Genomic DNA, 21,735 nt, shown 5'->3' on the forward strand with positions numbered 1-21,735 from the left:
CTGCTATGAGGAGAGGAATGGAATCACTTTGATCTCCGGCCATCCGGTAGCCTGGTGCAGTCAGCTGTGCACCACCACGATACTCTGATCCTTTAAGTGGATCTTGACTCCCTCTGCAGATTTCTGAGGGTCTTTTCCTTCCTTTCAAATCCCTAGCTGTCCTTCATCCATGACTTCGTTAAAAATAAAAAAATAGGAGTGACTAATGGCAGTTAAACAGTAAGAGTATAATTTATTTCTCTTTTATGTGGCAAAGTAAATTTTCTCTTACTTGGTGAAAACTTTTGATGTCCATGTCAACAGTAAAATTATTGTAGATGTTTTTAGGATCAGAATATTTGAGATACTGATTTTACTTTTTAGGACACATAGCATTTCCACCAGATTCTTGTTAGGATGGCTTTTTTCTCTTATTCCTACAGAGCTAAACAAAGTAGTCTGGCAAATACACCACAGCATATGTGACATATGAGCACAGTCTAATCTCATAATCAGGAATCAAAAAAGGGGAGAAATGCAAGCAGTAACCTTGCATAAGGATTTCTGTAATTAAAGACTGTCACAGAAAATAGTATTTAAATCCCCAGTACCTAATATTCAAGGACATCTAAAGGGACAGGGTTTATACATTATCAGTGGCAATTAAGAGTAAATGTGGCTGGGATACATGTCAGTGCCAGTTATGTGCCTGGTGAAGCGGGAATAAATAAAAATGACTGAAATAAGAATAAAGGAAGAGCCAATCAATGAAGCATTAGTGTTTTCACCAGTGCTTTTCTGTCATTGTTACAGTTCTACCAACCTCCAATTGACTGACTTTCAAAAAGGGAGCACTATTAAGGTTAATAGCTTCAGTATACGACAGGTTTATGTTGACAGTATTCTTGAAAGCAAATGGATTTAGATAAGCAAAAACAGAGCTTAATTTAAACGTCATCCTTTCTGTTATTGGGTTTTTTTTCAGAGTATGAAGGATCTGGGACAGAAGTTCAGAGAAAACACTCAAAATGTGGAGTTTGCAAATACAGGGCTGAGTGTGATGAAGATGCAGAGAATGTTGGGTATGTAATGTTTTCCCTAACAATATCACTGAACAAAAGGGAAAAATGTTAAAGGTACATGATTATCTGCTTGACTATGTTTGTTACTAACTGAAGCTTTAGTGCCATCCAGTAGTAATGTGTTTGATATGTGTCTGTAAAAGAACAAACCATCTGTGGTTGCAAAGTAGTGGGAGAAAACAACAGAGAGTTGTACTGGAAAATCTTTCGCTAATATTTTTCAAACAAAGAGCCTCGATTTGTTTTATCCTGCCAACAAAACAACTCAAAAACCAAACAGGAATGCAAAATAAATACTGATTATCCAACCCTGAGATTTTTTTTCCTCTATATTGTCCTTGTTCATAAAGTGTTAGATGCAGTTATTTCCATCAGTGCTAACCTTGGACCTAAAGGTGAAGTTAAACTGGAGACTTGAGCCAGTCAGATCTTCCAAACTCACTGTGGCATTTGATCTCTTAGATGCACCCAGGGGGAAATGAATGAAAAATATTAATTGTTGTCAATTAAATTTCAAAGCAAATTATCAGGAAACAAGAAGCTTTTAGAGACAATTCATAATGCAGAAGCAGATGCACCACATTTCCCAGCTCGAGGTACTTGGTTACATTACACCCCAGCTGTCCAGGCTCTGTGGGACTCTCAGAAAGGGCAGATATCATGAAGGAAAGAGCTTCTTCAGACAGTCCCATGGGGCTTTAAGGGGTTTTTAAAAGAAGTCCTGGGGCTTTGTTTTCCAACAGCCTTTGTCCTAGAAGTGGCCACCAGTATGGAATAAGGTTTACTGGGATCTGGGCTGGTGGCAGGTGCTGGGATTGTGGCTGCAGACACAGTGCATGAAGCTGTTTGAGAGACTTGCAAATGGTACATTTTTGTATCCACAGATGGAGCAGCACCCCAGAATAACAGTGCCTGAACATCACTAATCGGAGAAAACATCACTCTCCCTTTTCTTGTCTTCCAGCTGGAATCCATTTAAAGTTGAAATATGTCTTAATTGCACAAGGTTTTATTACAGGATACCAGCATGAAGACATCTCAGGCAGTAAAGCAGCTTAGCACTAACATTCAAGATGTACATTCAAGATTAAATTGTAGAATACACGGGAAAGCAAAATGGTTATAGTGCTCATGAATATTAGCATGATACTTCACATTTCATCAAATGCCACAGTACTGAAGCCAGCTTGCTCTTTCCAGGAGTGAGACAAATGAACTAGAGCTGTTTTTTGTAATACTTATAATCTTTTGGAATATTGCCTTGGTCTGCTTCATTTATGACTGAAAAGATGGCATAGATTATATATTTATGTAATGGAAAGATGGTATAGAACTGGAAAGATGGTGTGTGTGTGTATATATATATATATATATATATATATATATATATATATATGTTTGCTATATGCAGTGAGATGTGCTTTTGGCTTTGGAAAATAAATCCCAAAGCACTCAACTTCAGTAAAAGCTTGCCTAGTCTTTCTGCACTCGTAGAGCTGGAATTCCTGCAGCTATATAGTATCTATAAGAAAATTAGGATAAAGCTGAGGGGAACAGAAGGCTTATTATCTACATCCTACTCATATAAAATGAAAACAGTTCCTGCTTCTTGAAAACAGGCAGAAGAAGAAGAATCTTTTGCCTCTAAGATTTCTTTAATTAGTCCTCATTAAAAAAATAAGTGGAAAGAAGACCTTTTACGTAGAAAATGTTCAAAAGTTAGAAAATATTCCCATGTAGGTTATTTGCAATTTATTGGATAATAAATTGCAAATTGGATAATTATCTATGGCCTAACAGTGATATTCACTGTTAGGCCATAGATAAATCAGTCTGTTAACACAGATTGCCTTCACAAGGTTGGTTTGGACAAGTCACATAGCAAGTCACAAACTTGCTAAAGCAGAATATAGGAATTAGCATAATTTTTCTCAAAAATCAAACCAGTTATTTACCTGGCAGAAACAAGGTGGGATTGAAATCTTCTTTTGGGAAACTTTAGTAGAGCACCACTTATAATTGCTTTTAACATGTACTTTTTATTCTCTTTACTGCTCTGTTTCAGTGTCGGTTTTTGACATCATAAAATTATATCATGATGTACAAAGTTAATGGTAACACAAATATCTTTCATTATGTATAAGCACTGCTAGTCAGAATTATAATTTCATTCAAATTTGTGCTAGATTACAAACACTCTCACCCCTAATTCTAGGAAATCACAAAACCCCCTAATTTCATAAAAATATTTTGGTTTGATTTTCCTTTTTAAGACATAAGAACATCCACTGGAATTTTTTGCATGGTGTGGTAATGTCTACTGAACCACAAAGAAAAAATACATTTAGTTCCATTCATGTATGTTTCTTAGGGCTGGACAGCACTCACTTGCACCTTGTGATGTTAAGACACTTAATAGAGTGATCCAGGTGATAACAGAAGGCATTTAAAGAATATTTTGCTCCATTATAGAAACTGTATGAGTTAGCTGAGCTGTCCCCTAATGTTAAGTAGATCATCTCAAGCCATCTTTATGATACAAACAGTAAATGTAGTTATGAATTTTTTCAACCTCTTTTCCAAACTGTGCAATCTGAGACTTTACAAACACCAGCTCCTTCTGCTCCGACTGCTCTTGAGAAGCAAAAAAGTATCTGTAGTCCTCATTTATCAACAAGGAAATTAATTTATGGGTAAAATGTTTAGTGAATTGGTGGGAAAGGTGCTACACATGCCACTGCATGTTGTGTGGTTTGAGGTAAATGAGCTGGAATTAATGAGGAATCCCAGGACCAAGAGGCCAGCGTCAATAGCCTAGGGAGCAGAATAGGCAAATTTTCTCCCAACAATAGAAAAATCCTGCTAAAGACAATTTTATTCCCTGCAGAATGTGGTTTGTCTTTCGGGTAAGGGAAGCTGTGGGATCCTATGCAAAAAGTGGTGGCACCTGAAGCTTTCAGTGAAAACTGTAGGGGGTCCCTTACAACAGAGAAGCAGAAGCAAGACCATTTGTCACTTCCTGATTTTTTAGAGTTGAACTTGCAGGTCCTTAGAGTAATCTAAGCAGGTCCTTCCTTCTCAGAGGCGCACAGTGGTATCATGAGGGGCAGTAGACCTAGGTCAAAGCATGGTAAATTTTGTGTTGTCATAATGGAAAATGTTTCTACCACCAGGGTGGATGGACACTCCAACACCGTGTCTGGCATTTCCATCCATGGAGATGGTCTGAATTTGATCAGACAGCCTTGGGACCAACTTCGAGCAAGGGCTGGGACTAGATCTCTATACATTTCTTAAGCCTAAATCAATCTATGAATCTATGTAATTACCAGATCTTGGTGCACTTTAATACCAAATTTAAAGAAGTTTGGTTGTACAGAGCTGCGATACACGCCATATTACAAATTAGTGATGTTAATTTTTTTTTTGCTCTTAAATTATATTTTCCCTTCTGAAAAAGTTACAGATTCTTAGTTTTCATGCTTGGTGTTAAAGCATTATGGCTATCTCTTGATCAAAAATGATACATATGCTTTTATTGCACTAGATCACACGTAGTTGGAAGAAATCAGGCTTTCCACAGGGTTTTAGATTTGTATCTTTGTGGTTTTTGATTTTACAGAAACATTATCTGTCTAAACCAAAAGTGGTAACAATGCACAGTAAACTGAACACAAAAGTATAAACAACTTTATAATTTCCACTGCCTCTATGAAAAATTTCAGTGTTGATTCTAGGTCAAGTGGTTGAGACACAGAAATAAAGTCTGAGGAGAGGGTTGTCATAAACAGCACACTTGGAAAATTTGTATTCAGCTGTATGCAAATCAGTGCATTATTTCTTTATCTAAACTCAGAAAGTAATCAGGTTGAGGAAGCATCACAGAAATACATTTCTCCATGTTTTTCCTCTTTTTTTTCATACAACTTGTAGGTATTTTAGAATTGGTAGTTTATGGTCAATCTTTCCAAGGGTATAGACAATCACTTGTGGATGCACCAGTCTGCAATTGCATAAACACATACCATGTCATTCTGCCTGAACAGTGATTTTCTGTATGTCTGAGGTGACAGGATGCAAAGAACAGGATGGGTTGGGTGGGACTTCCTTCCCATTGAGTGCCAAAACTGAAACAGGTTGTATGTATCATGGGAAAAGCTGCTGCCTGACACCATTCAGTCAGTGTCTGCCTTTCCCTCTGACCATCAAATGTCTCTCTGGCCAAAAGCGTCCTCCTCTTTATTGACAAGACAACATATTAAGCATAGTGGTGCAAAATGTGTGCACAAGAGGATGGTAGACTTATCTCATGTGTGAGAAAGTGACAAGAAGCCCACAAACATAGGTAGTATGAATGTGGCTGGGTGTTTTCTGTTGGAATTTTGAAATAGAAATGCAGTCATGTTGAGAAGTGGACACGGAGGTGCAGCACAAAGCTTGGGGCCATCTAGAGCTGATGGGGTAAATTCTGTAGGTCAGATCACAAACACACAAGGTTTGCTCCTGACTTTTTCTGAGCACCCACTGGGCTTTTCAGTTCTACTGACTGTTCACGAGATAAACAGATCATCTTATCAGTACACAATCAAAAGGAGGATCTCTAGAGGGTCTGGGCTCCTGCCCTGCACTGCAACCATGGATAATTCATTATTGTAAGATCAAGGACTTCTCCAGGAGAGCTCTTACCATCTCCATGAAGAAAGTTTTCACAGCTGGGCTTATCTGCTCAAGGGCTGAACTTCTCTCACTTTGGAATAATTTCCTCATGTTCAATCACTATTTCTTTCCTTGTGACTTGCAACTGCTGTCTTTCACTCCTCTTTGTGTACCTCTAAAAAGAGCCTCACTCTCATCTTCTCGATAACCCCTCTTGGGTTGTTGGTGACAGCAGTCTTTAGCAGTCCTTAGCCTTCTCCAGGTGAAGAGGAGCAGTGCCCCCAGCTACTCCTCGCAACAGCCCACACTCCATCCCTCTGCCCATCACAGCTTCTCACCACTGCAGCCTCTCCAGCTCCTCAGAGTATTTGCTGTTACTGGGGGCTCTCAGAGCAGTACAGAGTGTTTCACATGGGACCTCATGAGTGCTGAATGCAGGACAAGAGTCACTTCCCTTGCTCGGCTGGTGACCCTCCTGTGATGCAGCCCCCCCAGCCTGCTGCTCCCCCTGAGCCCTCACGTCCTTTTCTGCAGAGCTGCTTCCCTGCTATTCCTCCCACAGTCTGTCCTGCGGCAGTGTGACAGATGTCCTGTCATCTTCAGACCTCGGGAGGTTCCTCCATCTTGTCAAGGCCCCACTTGAGTTGTTATCTTTTCTCTTTTTTGGTCTTTGATAAGGAAATCACTAACTTAAAAATAGCCTCACTGTAAAAATTCAAATTTATCATATTCTCAGTTTTACATAATTTTTTTTAACAGAAGAAATATGGAAATGGGATTCTGAGCACATTCAGTCTTTTTTTTTAATAAGTGTACTGTGCTGTCAAAGATATGTTTTGACTTATAATGTAGATTTTAAAGAAAGATTGACAGCTGATCCCCAAGTAGACCTTTTGAGATTACCATTTTATGAGATTTACTTTGGAAAGCAAAGGTACCTCAGCAATATATAAATTCAACTAGCCTATAATTTACGTAGTGTCTGTTTTCACAAAGGCCAAACCAGAATTTCAGAAGTATTAGCATTAACAGTTAGAAATGCCAATGTGGATATTTCAAAGTCCTAGTCTCTGCCTTGTCTATATAAATTGTCCTCCAGGGAAAGATCTGGCCTGTTTGAAATCTGGCATGCAAGTTTATACTTACCTCTTTTGACCACTTTTTCACTCATTTACCAACTTTTTTTTTAACTAACTTTTTAGGGTATGATACTGTATATTCATAAGGAAGGGTATCTAAATCCTGTGTAAATGAAACTCACAGCTTTCTGATCCAACAGAAGAAAAAAATCTTAAGTATTTGGGTGCAAAACAAACCATTCAGACAATAGAGGAAATCAACCTAAACAGGGGATTTAAGACTCTCTTGTGGGATTATGAATTATGAAAACCTGGGTGCAGGATATTCTGATGTGATAGCAATAGCATAATGGTCTTTTCACTACATTGGCTATTAAGAAATTGAATAGATCCTAGATGGGTAATAATCCACGTCTGGTTTTTAATGTATATTTTTAGTGATCTTTGCAGCAGTGTGTGCCAAGTCTTTGAAGGTTCCTATTGTTGGGGGTGGAGGGAGGGTTAGGCTGCTTTTGAGAGAGCAAACATCAGTTCACCATGTATGCTGTGAGAAGCTCACTGCAGTAAAGACTGAATTTCTTCAGTGGTCAGAGAGAGCCATGCCATGAAAAAGGGGGATGTAGGAAAAGGGATGTCTGGAAAATAGCTGAAGCTTATGGTATTCGAAGGGTGTTCTGGATTGCTGGGCAGAAGTAAAGACAGAGTGCTAAAGCCAGGCACAAAGAAGCTTTGTAGAATTTTATTCTACTTCTCTTGTGCTATAAAGGGATTTTTAAAGACACACCACAAACCTGATGAAGATTCAAGTCTAGTCAAATAGGTAGAAAAATCACTTTGAAATCCAGATTTTCTTAGTTCAGGTTTCATCAGGGAAGAGCTGCACACAAGGGAAGCAGCATCAAGTGAAAGGTAATCCTTCATTTGGCATGGTTATATTCTTAACTGCAATTGCAACACCCCTGCTATTTCAATTCACCTAAATTTATTCCATCAAGCATACCCTTATCCATCTGTGTGCATTTCACACACTTTGTTATACTCTAGTGTTTCCATTTTACATTTGTAAGCAGATGTGCCAATGAATTGGTGAGTACCTGGGAGTGCTCACTGTTGTCAGCTACTGGGAAGGGAGAGCAAGCAGCACTCCCTGTGAGGCCAGGCCAGAAAAAATACATTTGTGAGCAAGACCCAGGTGGGCATAAATGCAGCAGCCTGATCTGTTGGTTGGAAATGCCAGTCTCTCCCAGCAGCCAAGCCCGCTCCACAAGTCAGTCATGCTTTTCCTTTCCCTTTTTTTCCCTCTCTTTTCTTTGAACCTACCAGGGTTTTTAAGCACACAGAACATCCAACAGACCACGTACACCTTGAAGCCTGAAAACAAAAGGCAGCCTTGAAATGTGTTCTGATCTCTGGGGATCTAATTAATTTACTAATAGCAGCAAGTGCTCTTACAGCCTGAGCTTGTCACTTCATTTTACTGAGCACGTTTACTTTGTTACACCTAGTAGTCCCTAAAAAATGAGTTGTACATCCTCATTTCTTGCTTATTAAAACCACCCAAAAAATCTGCTTGGTTTAATTATATCACTTTGTACTTTCTAGAAATTTAAATGCTATTCTGTTCAACTGATGGTGTTAATGAATGATAATGCATCAGCTCTCTGATGACAGGTGACAAAATTCAGGTACTTTTTCTGTGTACCCTAGCACATCAGGAAAACACCTGAATATATCCTGTTGACTTTCCTGGGCTAAGTGAGAGAAATGATCTATTGAGGACCTTAAGCAGGAACCTCATCCAGCAACACATCAATTCGGAGCATTAACTGTTTAAATCTTTTTGGTTAAAACTGTAAGGTTTGGTTAAAACCTTACAGTGAAGAAGATGTTTGTAGGGCTCTCACTCCTTTTACTCCAGTGTGTCTTTTACAGCTTTTCCAGCAAAAATTTGAAGCACTCATTCACTTCTTTCTTGTATGAAGCATGAAGCACATTCAAGATGTCCTTAATACACAGTTCTGTTAAGTGACTGTACCTTAGGTGACTAACTCTTTCCTTCTGAATTTTACATTTAAGGTTCACTCTCTTCCTGGGTGCCCCTCTTGTGCTTCTCCCATGTGTCCCTGCTCCCCCCTCATGGTCTCAAGCTTTTCCTGCCCTGCCTTTGTGAGCAGCTCTGCATTGTCCTTCTGCTCTCTCTGTGCTCTGTCCCCAGCAGGAGAGAGACTTCAGGAAGCAGGCTGCAATATGGGACTGCAATTTTGTGTTCAGTTTCAGTCTCATCTGTGAAGGAAAACAGTCCTTGGTGCCTCTTACAGGTTCTCCTGCTTGCAAAGGCCTCTGATAAGATTTTTGCCCTTTAAGATACCACTTTTAGCTCATTATCACTCTCTGCTGTGTCGTCTCACATACTTTGTGTGCTTCTTGTATGGCCTGTGGTATGGTTCAGACCCATGGGCTCTGCTTGGTAGCCTTGAGCTTTGACTTCTTCTTGGCTTTGGCTCCCAAACTGGCTGGGGGGGGGGAAGCTGGCTTACACCAAGCAGTTGGATTTCCTGTCATCTCAGTACCAAGCTATTATCTGCCCTCTGTAGCTCTCTGACATCAGGATATAACATATTTTCAGTATTTCATAGTGGGTTTGTTGGCAGGTCTTCCAATACTTCCCTGAGCTGCTCATCTGTTTCAGTTGGTGGTGGTCCCGTCCCCTCGCAGGGACTCAGGCTCCAGTTTCAAAGTGTTTGATGTGAAACATCAGAGCAGCAACTTGCTCTCCCATGGTTTTACCTTCCTTCACAAACACCAAGCAGTTAAAAACAACATTCTTTTCATGTTTTCTGTCAAGAGCAGCACTCCCCATATGTCACTGCTCTCAGCTCACGATTTGGCACTTCCTGCAGTCCTGTCTGTATTTTTGGTCTAGTGGAAACTGTCTATGAGCAAGGACAAATTTACTGCACCCTATGCAGACTCTCTGACGAGTCCAGGTTCCAAATACATGCTCCTGGCTCCCTCTCTGCCACCCTACTGCATCTGTGGAAGCCCTTTTCCCTTCAGACCACTGCACTCAAGCCATGTCCTCTCCTTAACTCATTCTCTTTCAGCCCTCTGAAAGGCTTGAGACGTTTATGTTGGAATAAGAGTTTCAATTTTTTTTTAAAGTGCATCAGTCCAGTTCAACTGTTCATTATGCCACAGTGTACTTAAACCACCTGCTTTTACATGTCAGACAGCTCTGCCAAGTGACCGGTGACTAACTGGCCAGGGGAAGGCTGGAAGTACTACTTGGCATCATGGTCGTGGGCAAAGAAGTAGCTAATGGCAGCAGGCAGATAATCAGATACATGTGAAGGGGGTCAACGTGTGAAATCTCTGTACATTGATGAGATGGTTAGAGATAAGACTGAGAATGTTGATCTGAATGCCAGGGTCAGGAATTCATAAGCACCCCTACACAAGCATCTGACAGTTCTGAGAAAGTATGCATTTAAGGGCTGTTAAACCTAAACACGGCAAAGAATGGAAACATGAGCAGTTTCCAGGCAGTTTCAACTCTAGTCTGTAATGTAACCATGAAGAAAAAAAAGATATTTTCAAAACTCACCTTATTTGTCACCAGGAATGACAAAACCCAACGATAATCACAATGCTACAGACATCTGATGGTGACTACAGGCAGATTTAAGGGAGAGTAAAGGTATCTGTCTGCACACAGCCAGTGTGACACAGATGAGGACCAGCTCTCTGCTAGTTTGTGTCAATAAATATGCATGACTGCTGAGCCATGAGCCTTTTATTTGTATGTAGTAAACCCTAATAAAAACTTGATTAATCTTAACATCATGTGGGAGTAGGTAAACAAAATAGTATTTCCATCCTGGTTCTAAGGTTACAACCATTACCATTTCTAGTAAGAAAGATTATCATATGTTCATCATATTGATATTTAGAGGCTTCATTAGTACTTGGAAGTAGGTCCCTAAGATGTGTAGAGACTCATTACTGGGCTGTTTTTCACTGTCAGTAAGTGCACTTAAAGCCCTGTTTGCACTAGAGATGTTCTGTCTAGCAACAGTCTGAAGTTCCCAGGCATGGAAAATTACCTGCAAAATTAGAATATTTAAATTAAGGAACAAAAGGTTCTCATGGAAGAAGAGGAAGAGATAAAAGTATGCTGGCCACCTTCAGTGTTTCTGCAGCATGGAATTTGGTTCTGCTGCAGATTTGCTATCAGCTTGAGGCATATATTTGTCTGTTTAATAGTTCAATTTATCTGCAATGGTGGGAAAGAAGATTAAAAACCTGGTAAGTTGGTTGCTTGGACGTTTTCCCCCCATCCTGTGACTTACAAGGGTAAGTCACATCAAGATGAAGGTAATAGCTACTCCTGGCAGTCAGACCATGTTCCCCCTGCAGAGCTTTCTGCCAAGGAGAGGGTCTTGTGCCCACTGCCACCTCTTCAGAAGGTGCAGAGTGGCTTTCTCGCACCCATAACATCAGGAGGAGCTTGGCTGAGAGCTGGACATGGTGCCCACCTTGTCCTCCCCCTCATTCTGCAGCCACCCTCCTTAGTTTCCCCATCCCAAAGGTGGAGATGAACTTGCAGAGCAATGTGGAACATACACAGAAACTTTCATTCAAAAAGAGAAGTTCATTTAGAAAGCAGAATATTGATTAAAATGATCAGGGATTGTGAGGCACACAAAGTTGCAAAGCTTTCCTGTGCCATTCACATATGTAAAATTCCTGGACTTCTTGCTGGGGCTACAAAAGTATCTAAACATAAACAGGTCATAGTCCTATCTAAGCCTTTGGCTGTCCTACCTGTCTGTGGTTAGGAAAGAGCTACACGCTAGGTCTTCATTTTTCCCACTTTCATTTTACAATCCCTAGTTGCAAATTGTGTGAAAATTATTCAACCTGAACAACCAAAACGTTAATGGGATGCAATATGAAATAATTCAGATTGCATAATCCTGTCTTAAATGCAACATAATAGACCTATTGTTCGCCTTCAAAGGTATGAATGAAAGTCTTTCTGAAATGACACAGCAAGATATTAACCAATATTAACCAAGCATATTGAGTCTATACAGCCTTTGAAATAGAACTCTTTCTACTGTCTAACAGAAAAGGAAGTCCTTTTGCTTTCCCTCTCAAGGACCCTGACGCTGAAAAAGTTAGAATATTCTTCTGATTTTCTTCACACTAGAGAATAAACTGGTGTATTAATGTAGTAAATCTTCCTACCAAAGTGTTATCACTTTCAGGTGTATTCTATGAGATTGATACCAGAGTAAAACTGCAAGAAACATTGATACATTATAGAAAAGCACACTGAAGCATGTATTCACAATTTTGTACATTCTGCTTGGAAGCCTGAGACGCCAATGACTTCTTCAGCATCCTCATGCAGCACGCTCTCCCCTCCTGGCATTGGTGCACGAGCTAGTGTTTACTTGAGACTTGACATGACCTAATTTTTGTTTGCTGAATGTCAGCTTTGTTTTGCTGTATGCTTCAATTAACAGGTGTGTATGTAACATAGACTGCAGTGGATACAGTTTTAATCCTGTATGTGCTTCTGATGGAAGTTCCTACAACAATCCGTGCTTTGTCAGAGAGGCATCATGTCTGAGGCAAGAGCAGATTGACATCAGGCACCTTGGCCACTGCTCAGGTAGGATTAATTTTGGGTTTTTGGAAAAGTGCAATTCTGACATAACTGAGCTTGGTAGACTTTCCCTTTTGCATTTTTGGTCAGAAATCACTGATGCATTTATCAGTGAACTCATCACCTGTAATTTGGAGTTCCCCACACTACACACATAGTGCTGTGTTTACATTGCCTTTCTTTGGCTGCTGTTACCTGGAAAGACTGGAAAAACTCTTGGGAAAATCTAAGCAATAATCCAACAGTTCTTACATGAGGGGATGGTAGGAGAACAGAAGGAATACGGTGTGTGGGAAATCTTCCCTGTTGTTGCTGTGGGCTGTAAAATGTGCTTCCAGTGTGAGTCAGGTTGGGCCCTGATTGCACAGACATTGATCCTTTATTCTTACGGGTTTTTTCTCTTATTTGCATTTCAAATGCATATTTGGAAATAAGCCTTTGAAATATGCTTATTTTCAACAAAAGTGATTCTATAATTTCCTTCTCCAGTGTTGGAATGGTCCACTGAAGCCCTCTGCCTACTGCCTTGTAGCTAATCCTGCCCATAATCCTTCAGTTTTGGGGGCTTGCATTTAGGAGTTTCTCATGGGAATAACAGATTTCTACCAACTTTTTGCCAGTTACATCTAGATCGGTAACTTGGGCAGTTCCAACACCAAAACAGACTGTCACCAAAATAACCTAGGTCCATACCACAGAAAAGTTTTTAGTTCAAAACCTAAAGCTTGAGGTGTGCCACGTTGGTCTGGACACCAGGGCTACATGTGATACCAACCTGGTTGTGTGGGAGGAACAATGTGGGAGTGTGCCCAGCTTTAGTGCAATTTAAAATAGTTCTTTGAATATTATTCTAGCTTATCAGTGATGCACACATAGGGGTCTGGAGAATATCCTTTCCTAATAAGTAACCATGCATGTATTTGTCACCTAGAAACAGATGACACAAATGCAGTCGGAAAGAAAGATGATGGCATGCAGTATCGGCCAGAAGTGAAAGGTACGGTGCAGACTTTGTGCTTCTTGGTTACAGCTTCCCAAGATGAGAAAATAGAGCAGGCAAGTCTCTTCTAGTCTGATTCCTGGAACTGAGACAGACCTGTGAGCAGTTTCTCTCTTACAGCGTGTTGCAAGGCCAGTGGAAAGATGTGCATGATTTGTAAGTTTTGCCTGCTGCATTCCTCTAAGATGCCCAGCTGCTCAGTACCCCGTGTGGTGGCCGCAGGATTGGACTCCCTCCAAGTGCTGTGAAAATGACTTTACTAGAAGACAACAAGCTGTGACATTCCTGATGAAATAACATAGCACAAGCCTCCCTGCCATGATCCCATCTTTTCTGTTAACTTCTGGGAAAAATGGAGGATTCTGTATTTCTTAGGTTGTTTTAAAATATTTTCAGTAAACTAATATGCTGAATCACATTGGTTGAAAATGCTTCACGTGCAGGAACTCTACCTTACCTTTTCATAACCTTTAATGCCTCAACTTTTTCTTCATCCCTGCTAGTCAGATGATCATACACATCAAGTATCACTCAAATGCTTTCTTTAGACCTCCTGTTGCTGGTAACACACTTGAAAAAGCTGTTCTTGTTATCTAACACAACACTGGCCAGATTCAGTTCAAAATCAGCTTTGGCCTTTTGTGTCTACAAACCACAGCTCTGTGCTCTTCGTGTGAAGCCTGATCTCACTTCAGTGGCCATACAAATTGTCTTTCCTCTTGAGCTCCACAGAGAGTTCTCTGTTCAGTCAAGCTGGTCTTCTACCCCACTTGCTTGACTTACAATGCAGATGAATTGTCTGTTCCTGTGCTTCTAAAGGCACTTCTGAAACCTTGACCCCTCCAAAGCAGATTGCCAGGACACTCTGCTAAAGAGCTCCATGAATAGCTTAAAGGTTTCTTTCTACTGAAATCTGGGGTAGCAATGCTGGTGTCCTTTATTCCCATTGCACTGAAAGTTCAACCATTAAACTCAACCATTTCATGGTCACTATGGCCGAGACAGACACCTAAAATTACACCCCCCCATGAGCCCTCTAGTCACAAATAGCAAGCCTAGGAGGGCTTGGCTCACTGAGTACCTCTGACAAGAAGTTATTATCTCCTGAAAATGTCAAGAAAGTCCTGCTCATCACAGCAATATTATATTCCCAGGTGATGTGTGGGAGGTTAAAAATCTTCCTTAAGCACAAGGGCTAGCAATCCAGAAATTTCTCATAATTGCTTATAGAATAAGTCATCAGTGCTCACATCCTGGCTAGGCACTCAGTAGTATACATCCACTACCACTTGTTTCCTTGTTTTCCATCCCTCTAGCCTTCACCCAGAGGCTCCCAACCACATCAGCACTAACTGTAAGTGCTGTATGATCACCTCTCCCTTACATACAACATCATGCCTCCAACTTGTCTGCCCTGCCTGTAGCTCCTGACCAGCCTGGAGCCCTCCATCTCAACACTCCACCTGTGGGACTCATTTTAACAATTCATGCAAATACCAGTGATATTGTAGCTCTGGGAGCTGACCGGTGCTTCTAGCTCATCCTGTTTGTTTCTCATACTGTATGTGTTGGTGTTCAAGCATTTCAAATGTGTTCCTGAGCTCTCCATGCTCCCAGGAGAAGTGAAAGTGTTCCCACTAGCACTTGCTACCCTCAGGTGGTGCCATGTGACTTACCTACTCTAATGATTTTGGAATCCCCTTCCCCCATAAATTTTAGTTTAAACCCCTCTTGGTCCTCCCAGCTTACACCCAAAAAGTCATTTTACCCTTCAGGACAGGCTGGTTCCATCAGGCCCCAGCATACCTTGTCTCTTCCATCATTTAAAACCCCAAAGTTTTGGTGGAAACACCAGTCCCAGAGCAAGGTATTGACATCCCGGGCTCACCTGTTTGTTTCAAGTCCCCCCTCATTATTGGGAGGATTGAAGGGAAACACTATCTGTTCCCAAGTTTTTTTAGCATTGTCCCCAGGGCTTCTGAAACCTCATTTGATTGAGCTCAGGCTTTTTGTGGCTACATCATCATTAGTAGCCACATGAAAGAGCAGGAGTGAGTAGTAGTCTGAAGGTTGCAATAACCTCTTCAGTCTTGTGGTGGCATCTCTAATTCAGGTCCCAGGGAGGAAGAGAACTTCCCTGAAAAGAGAATCCGGTCTTCAAATGGGTGCTTATATTTTGCACAGGAAGGAATCACAAATGAACATAACTCCCTGTTCTTTCTCCTCAGTTCTGGTCTTAATGCAAGTTTTGTTCTAAGGGGTTGCTACCTTCTCTGTTAGCTCTGGTCTTCAGCTTTTTCTGCCATTATACTTTTTTGCACTCCCATGGCTTCCCTGAGTAAAGCCATTCCAACATGGCTTTCAACATTGCTTGTGTTCTTGAAAAGTCATTCCGTGCCAAAAAGCTTCATATATTTTTCTCTTTTCACAAATTCTCTTATTTTCACTGCATATGATGTACCAGTTGGAGTGATTTAATGTCAATTTTCACTTACATAATGAAGGTATAAAAGGCACCAAATGCAATATACATCTTATTATGTTATGTAATGAAACACCACTTTCAGTTCCTATTCCAAAGAGGTAACAGCCTTTTATTCATTGCATGTAAATTGCCCTTGAAATCTAGTTAGTGGAAAAACCATTGTATATAATTATTATTATTAATGTGTATGGCTTGTGCAGTCTCACATTCAGCAAATGATGTGGATGGAGAGAGTATGCTTCATGAAAAAAAAATGTTGTTTTGAAATTTTTTAGTACAGTACTCAGGTCTCTTTAGATAGTGAGAGCCTGGATTGAACTTCTTTGGATTGTTTTTTTCATCCAGGATAAGAGAACAGTCCACACTCCTACCTGTTTGCTTTAGCTTTCAGTCCCTGTCAGTTAATCTTGTTAAACCCTGTTCTCTGAACGGATAATATCTTTTGGGCTCTAGAACTGTGACAGTCTCCTCCTGCAGTGCAAGTGACTACCTAAAGTTCCATCAGAAAGGTCTCTCTTCCCAGATTCAGCTGGCTTGATGGTTTTGTTGTACAAGATGAGCATCAGGGTTTCAGTTTTTATGCATGACTCTTCCTTCTGGTGAAGTTTTTGAACTCCTATATCCAGTCATCCTTTCAAGGCTCCTGCACCAGTTACATCTTTCACCTTGAAGCTCTGAAGCAGTCTAGCAGGTGTCTCTGATTAAAACTGGATCCCTGTCAAAAGGGAGGTAAATGTCTGTTTTACACCAAGAATCACCTCCTGCATTTAAAACCCCCTTGCTTAATGTAAATTTTGCCTCTGACCTGTGTGTGGCTGTCTGGCCTCTTTCCAGGGAATAAACCTTTCAGTTGTCCATGGGGCCTCACATAGTGTATCAGTACAGGTATTAAAACCAGATATGGTGCAGCTCTCTGAACATACTAATATTATTGTCTGTAGCTCATTACAAGGTTTGATTTGGACCAGATATGACAGTAATTAAATTCTTGGAAAAGGAGGGAGATTATAGTTTTCGATGAGACATCCCCACTTTTCTCCTCTTAGACATGTCACCACATAATCTAGTCCATCAGTGCAGTGGTAGACACACTGTCAGTATTAGTCAATGTTCTTCCCTTGTGTCAAGTCCTCTGTATCTTCAAAACACCCCAAATTAACAGACTTCCGTATATCTAAAACCTCTAATACAGGGTTGGGTTTTTTCCTCCATAGCTAAATTAACATACATTCCAGACATTTCAGAAAAAACCTAAAAGAGCAGCATCTCTCTCTTTTTGTCTCGTAAAAATACATTCTCTTTCTTGCTGGTTTAATTTCAAATACCTGCAATTGTAGAAGAGATTTCTTCTTCACACTCCCTTTTGCTTAACAGTCCTTTATTTGTGAAGCTATAGTCTATTGCCATGGAAATGAACACAATTCTACAATTACGCTCACATCTCAGGATCCCTGTTCATTATGAAACACCAACTTCTGTGTTTAGGACTTCTTTACCAAAAAATTTTGGGGGAAAAATGGTTGAAAATGAAGCCAGCTTTGGATAGTTTTGGTAACATGACAGAAGCATGAAAAATATTGGGGCAGAAGGGATCGCCTTCCTGTGCTGGGCTGAGCTGGACAGTAACTAAGGGCCCACCAGCTGCTTGCTCTATCCCAGGTTCCCTCAGGATGATAGAAGAAAGAAACAGGAAAGCACACATGAAAAACTCATTGGTGAAGCTAAAGGCGGTTTTAGAAGCAAAAGGGTGAAGAAAAGGAGGAAAAATAAACAAGAGATGCAAAAGCTGTCACTCAATATCCCATCAGCAGATTGATGGCCAGCCAACCTCTGAGCAACTTCCACCTTGGAAATACGAAAACTATAGTTTTTATTGCTGAGCATGATGTCATGTGGCGTGGGATATTCCTCTGGCCACTTTGGGTCAGCTGTCCTGGCTGTGTCCCTTCCCAGGCTTGCCCACTCCCAGTCTTCTTGCTGAGGGGAGAAGCAGAGTGAGAAGCAGAGGAAGTCTTGATGCTTTGTGAGCTCCATTCAGCAACAGCCAAAACAGTGTTGTGTTACCACTATTACTTCAGCCAGAAATCTAAGCCACAGCACTCCATCAGCTGCTGTGAAGGAGGTTAACTCCATCCCAGCCCAAACCAGCACACCTCCCAAAGGAATGGGTATTCTAAACACATTTCAATACTTTTAAGTTCTCTCTCCATAAAAATGTTTCTCTGAGGAGGACTGCTATTGAAGTGTGTTTGATTTCAACTTTAACCACCAGTGGTACCAATCAGATCTGGGCTGTATCAAGTGGTTTTCTACCCAGTAATCATAAAATGTGGTTCAACATCCTTCTAATCCTTTTTAGAGGGTTCGTTTTCATCTGTTGACCCATGGGAGACAGCTCTCTGTATCTATGTATTATCTCTTTGCCCCAGTGCCACTGACAAAGCTTCTGCTGATCTTCCTGCTTTGGTTTTTTTCTGTCATGAACACTTTTCTCCTTTTTGAGAAACCTGATGTAAAAGCATATTTAGAGGTGTCTGAGAATCATTTTCCAGTGCAGTACCTTCTAGCAAATCTCTGTAGGTGCCTCTGAAACTTCCCCCTTAAGCCTCTGCTTTATTATTCTCTATTCCTTTATGCACTGCAAGTTTTTTTAGGATTGAGAGTTTGAAATTAACATCATAGACCCATGTATAATTGTTTATGTGTATTTCTTTTCAAGATGCCAGTGATCAAAGAGAAGACATTTACATTGGAAACCACATACCTTGTTCAGAGAGCTTCAATGGTTATTGTATACATGGAAAATGTGAGTTCATTTATTCCACTCAGAAGGCTTCCTGCCGGTAAGTCCTTCATGTCTCCAAAATCTGACTGAAATCACTGTAAAGCTTAATCAAAATGCTCTCTAGGCATAATGACAGCATGCATCACTTTGTGATATCTAAGCAGTGGCACAGGAGGAGTATCCCTGTGCTGTGGGCAGCACCCAGCTGCTCCCATCAGGAGGGAGACAGTGCTCAGAGGAGAGGCTCGGTCGCTCAGGTACATCAGAACCTGAATCGCTCTGAGGAGTGTAGCCTCAGTGTTGTCCTCTTATTTTCTGCTGCTAAATCATATCCAGAAACACATTAAAAAGGCCTTTGCCTTGCATGGCTTCTCTCTGCGACTGTCCTTTCCTCACTGACCCCACAGCCTGTTCTTACACTATGAGCACATTTTATTGTTCCTGTCGTAAACTGTCTCCAGAGAATCAATACCTTATTTTTAACATTTATTGCCCTTTTTCACAGGCTTCATTTAGAGAATAAAAAATTTCAAAATATTCTTTAGCCCACACCTTTTGTCTACCATGTAAACTAGTAACTCAGAACACTCAGTATTAAGGCCTTCAGTGTCTTCCAGAATATATGAATGTTCCTTTGCTCCCAGATAATATTTTTCTTTAAATTTAACCAATCAAATTCTGTATCTTTTTGTCTCCAAAATTGTATTATTATTGTCATTATTATTATTATTTTATAAAAGTCATTTATAGCAAAAGGCCACTTTGCAATAAGATGCAGTGCCCTACTTATTAGGAGGTTTCACTCCTGAGCATTTATCTTGCAAGCTTGTACTTTCAGATTATTGTGGCTGCAACTGCCATAACTCTTCGCTTTCCTTTGCTTTTGAAACTTCAGCTGTAAATCCATTGGATGCTTTCATATTTTCTCACTTGATCCTCATTGGTTGATGATATTTAGGTGTTTTTTGCACTGCCAAGATTTAAGGGTTTCCAGACAGATCAGAGAGCAGGAAGTCCAAATGGCAGAGCCATTGTTGTCAAGTTAAGCACTTGAAAACTTCTATTATCTCTTTTACTATGCAAGACCCTTTCTTGTTTATTTTCAGCTTTCCAATAGTACTGTTTTGGTTTTCTTTTGGTCTGGAGCCAAGAGAACTCAACATGGCTTTGCTTCTTTTGAGAAACTGGGCACATCCCCAGTATCATCTTGATGGGCATTAGGCAACACTATCTGATTACATATTCTTTTGGTCTAGAACTGTATTTAACACAATTCATAATGTATTTGTCCTCAAAATGTTTAAAGTAGCAATATTTCAAGGAAAACATTCATGTATGAATTAACTAATTTTTATTTTCTCAGAATTTTCTTCTGGTAGGTGCTAATCTTATAGTAATTTATCAATTTGTGATTCCGTGTAAATTCTATCTTTTAAATATTTATTATTACTCTAGTAAGTATTGATAGGCAATGTTTCGATGGATCTAATGAATGTACTATCCTTTTAAATTTTATTTTACAGTTACATTTACTGTTACTAGCTTCAGCTACGTATTTAAATATTCTGAATAGTATCTCAGTACTGAGCCTGGCACAACAAACCTCACGTGGTTCCAGCTCAGAATTTGTGACTATCAGTTCTTGACTCTGACTATCAGACCTCCTTTGGATTTTTCTTGGCTATTGAAATACTGATGGTCTCATGTTTCATGCATGTTTCTTACTGGAGCAGAATTATTAAGGAAACAAATAGCTTATAACAGACATCAATCCACCATAATAATCATGTACCTCTATCAGAGAAAAAAAAAATCTCTTTCTTCAGCCAGGAAAATATAATGATGATTGCTAAGGGCAAATTGTTATTTTCAAATGCTTTCAGTTCTCATAGACATCTAGCATATACATTGTTTAATTTGGTCCTCATTTCCTGCTAGTGATGTATGTGAGGTATGAGATGACCTATAAAACTGCAGAAAATACTCGTGCAGAGCAAATTCCGAGTTCTGCTTTCACTGGGGGCAGTGAATCTCCTTGCTCATTGTACAGCAGCCCTCCAGGACTGCCAGCAGGCAGGTGGGAGGAAGGTTTTATGGCAGTCAGTAGCACAGTATTGAGTCAAGCAGCCTTTGCACAGATGGGATCAGGTCTGTCTCCTGCTGCCCCTCTTGTGCAGCGCAGTTCTGCCTGTCCTCATGGCAGGCTGCGTCAAGGACACGCAGTTCAGCCCTTTAAAAAGAAATCTAAACTTCTTTATGCTAAATCAATTAATTGACTAATCTGCTTATTTTGATAAATCCTTGCTGACCTCTATTGATCTTGCTATTATACTAATGCTATATTATCTTGTTATACATTTATACAGCAGAATGTTTTAAAATCTGTTCTACTAAAGTAGAAAACTAGTGACTACTGCTTCATCCTGCTATTATGTAATTCTTAATAAAAGCACTTTTCCTCCTGAATCTGCATTCAGTATTTCTCAGAAATAATTTCTTGTCATTTCAGTGTTTCTGAGGAAACATCTTTGAATTCCTTGTGCCTCCTCTGCCTTGTTTTGTCTCCTCTGCATTAAAGCAGCTCTCACTTTGATAATACTTCATCCACTACTTTCTTTAATGAAAACAAAAGCAAAGTAACAATAAGATTTAAGTCGTCTTGACCAACAAGGAGACCTCTTCCTTTCTGTGTTTTCTTGCACGATTACCAGTGTGTTCACTGTCCTCATTCTTCTCCTATGCTTATACAGAGTTCTTTTTATTCCCTTCCCAGCTACCACTGGGCACTCTTCTACCACATGGAGGGTTTTCTTCAACAAGTCTTACTGGAATTTGGTTCATGCCTGAACCAAAACTCCTTACACAGCAGCTCATGGCTGGAGAAAGTAGAGTCACAAGATTATGAACATGTAAACCCCAACTATTATCCCTGCATGCAGACGGGGATTAGGAGTTGCATTAGTGTTTGTAAAAAGGTCTTTGGTGTAATTATTTT

At 40.2% G+C, this 21,735-nt stretch overlaps 1 protein-coding gene across 1 annotated transcript in view; it reads left to right on the top strand.

The window, feature by feature from the left end:
- TMEFF1 (transmembrane protein with EGF like and two follistatin like domains 1) overlaps positions 1-21,735 on the top strand; it is a 113,951-nt gene that overhangs the window by 88,025 nt on the left and 4,191 nt on the right. Inside the window, exons 5-8 of the mRNA XM_038127310.1 lie at positions 965-1,061; positions 12,328-12,476; positions 13,402-13,467; positions 18,675-18,798. Of these exons, the coding sequence (XP_037983238.1) occupies positions 965-1,061; positions 12,328-12,476; positions 13,402-13,467; positions 18,675-18,798 (436 nt within the window). The remainder of the gene's footprint in view (positions 1-964; positions 1,062-12,327; positions 12,477-13,401; positions 13,468-18,674; positions 18,799-21,735) is intronic.

Source organism: Motacilla alba, chromosome 2, assembly GCF_015832195.1.
Source record: "Motacilla alba alba isolate MOTALB_02 chromosome 2, Motacilla_alba_V1.0_pri, whole genome shotgun sequence".
Lineage (NCBI taxonomy): Eukaryota > Metazoa > Chordata > Aves > Passeriformes > Motacillidae > Motacilla > Motacilla alba.